We start from the raw sequence: 2,500 nt of genomic DNA on the forward strand, positions 1-2,500 counted from the left end.
TGGCATGGACGTGTACAGTCAAGGCGCGGTGCCACCCGATATTGACCGGTTGCAGTGCTGTGACACTGTGACCGGGAAATCAATGACAATATGGAGAATGAGCGACCGTGACGCTGCGGAGGACAGCGTCTGAGATGAAACATCGGGGGCACATCATCCGTCCTGTTCACAGATCATACCCTGAGATCCCATTTCAAAAGCAGTGTCAAATAATATGACATGAAATATAAAAACGTTAGCTGGACTGAATTACAAATAGGCATCATGGGAAGGAAGGAACCATAGAATTTACTATAAGCACGACTTAATTATTATTAATAATTGTATTTTATGGTTTGTTTCTTTTCTCAAAAAGGCATGTTTTAAATCACATTAAAGAACGTATTTAAAGTTACTGTTCTCTTCTTTGTCTAAGATTCCAGGGGTATCAGACAAACTATGTCTACTCATTTCTAATCAGCATTGCTGTTTTCATGTTTTGTACAGCGTTTCCATCATCACATCCCTGTTAATGCCAAGAATTCTTCAATTCACCTCTCCCAGCTTCTCTGGCATTTTCAATGAACATTCTGCGAAAACAGCAGATCTACAAGTTCACAACACGCGCTGATAATCTATGCATTGTGTGCATCATCAACTGCATCATAGTTGACAATCTATGCATGTGAAAAAAAATATGTTAGTGAATTACTACACCAACACTGTTCTTGTGAAATACTTTTGTACCATCTGGCATTGGTTCTCAAAGTGGGGTCTGGAGAACCCCAGGGGTCCTTGGGGGGGTAACAGGGGGTCCCCAGCAAAATGAGTTAATATAGCGTCACAATCATTTTAACCACTTTAACAAGATGACGGGGGTCCGCAGCCAAAATATATATCATTTTGGGGGTCCTTGACATGAAAAAGTTTGAGAACCAATGCTGTATGTGCAACACCGCACATACAGCATTGTGATTTGTGTGGCTTCATTCACAAATTGCACACATAGTCAACTTAGTATCAATAGCTAAAGATTGGACAGGCTACAGGGAGGCCCCACGCCATTATTAGACTGTGTCCTTGTTGTCAGTGGTGGAAAGTAACTAAGTACATTTACTCAAGTACTGTACTTAACACATTGAGTGCCAAAACCGTACCGGTACGGTTTTGCAAATCCACCCGTGGAGTGCCAACTTTCCTAAAAAACATATAAATACGCATATAAATTTTGTTTATTTCCATGCGGGAGGGGCTAGAGCAGCTCTGGGATCACCCTAGGCAATTCTGAGAAGGATAGGCCAGATGCATCACCGTGTCAAAAACATGGCTCCCCATCCGCTTCCGGTCTATTTCCTTCTCTAAAACGCCTATAACTCCGAAACTTTTTTCTACGGGGAAAACAACTCATTTTGCATCCGCGATCGCTCCGCCATTGTTACTCGCGTGAGAGATGTTATCGTTCCAGCCGTTAGCCAGCACCATCGGGTAAAATGGAGGCATGCTTTTTTTTTTTCATGGATTGCTCGTCATGGAGTCTACAGCTTTAAACAGCACAATGGAGGTTAACGGTGAGATTCCCGGCACCGAACGTATTCTGTTATCATAAAATTCTGGCACCCAATGTGTTAAGTACAATGTTGAGTTGAGTACTTTTACTTTGCTGGAGTATTTCCAATTGTCTGTACTTTTACTTCTACTCCACTACATCTCAGAGGCAAGTATTGTACTTTTACTCCACTACAATTATTTGAAAACTTCAGTTAGTACTTTGCAGATATAAATCATTATATTATAAAACATACATTAACGACTTTAGGCTATTTGAAAATAGCCGATCTACAAGCTCACAACTCGTCACATCGCGACGCGTTGTGAGTTTGTAGATCTGCTATTTTCAAACATTTTAGTACTTTTACTTTTGATACTTTAGGATAAGGATAATTCCTTTTAACAGGTCGTTCATGAAAGTCCTTGCGGTCTTGTTTCCAATGAGAACCTGTGAGCAATTGGGGTTAAGAGTCTTGCTCAGGGACAAATTTCATATCATCGGCACATATGCTGGGATAGCCTGGAATTGAACCTGGGGCAACCAGGGCCTCTGGTTCCCTAGGCGGGCTCACTAACCACTCAGCTATGGCCGCCCCCCTTTAAGTACATTTTGATACCAATACTTTTGTACTTTTACTCAAGTACATTTTTAATTCCGGACTTTTACTTGTAACAGAGTACTTCTACATTGCAGTATTGATACTTTTACTTGAGTAAAACATTTGAGTACTTTTTCCACCACTGCTTGTCGAGAGGGACTTTTGTTCAAAAGACACAACACCAGCTTTGCTCGTATATATATATTATGGTGCAGTGTTTTATCTATACCGTTTCACTGTCATTTCTCTCTGTATAGGCTGCAGTCTAACAGGGGTGTGTGTACTCACAGGGAAGGGTCATGGACTAGATCTTTGAGGTTGATGCCACTGCGGTCCTCTGCGAGGTTCCGAAAACAGCTGTCACTCACTGCAGA

At 41.5% G+C, this 2,500-nt stretch overlaps 1 protein-coding gene across 4 annotated transcripts in view; it reads right to left on the bottom strand.

Moving 5' to 3' along the window:
• gphnb (gephyrin b) overlaps positions 1-2,500 on the bottom strand; it is a gene marked incomplete at both ends in the record, with an annotated part of 141,236 nt that overhangs the window by 103,851 nt on the left and 34,885 nt on the right. For all 4 annotated transcript variants that reach the window (XM_080452463.1, XM_080452462.1, XM_080452461.1 and 1 more), the window contains one exon: positions 2,415-2,493. In XM_080452463.1, coding sequence (XP_080308589.1) covers positions 2,415-2,493 — 79 coding nt within the window. The remainder of the gene's footprint in view (positions 1-2,414; positions 2,494-2,500) is intronic.

The sequence above is a fragment of the Gymnoscopelus braueri genome (genome assembly GCF_963280865.1).
Source record: "Gymnoscopelus braueri genome assembly, chromosome: 16".
In the NCBI taxonomy this organism is placed as follows: domain Eukaryota; kingdom Metazoa; phylum Chordata; class Actinopteri; order Myctophiformes; family Myctophidae; genus Gymnoscopelus; species Gymnoscopelus braueri.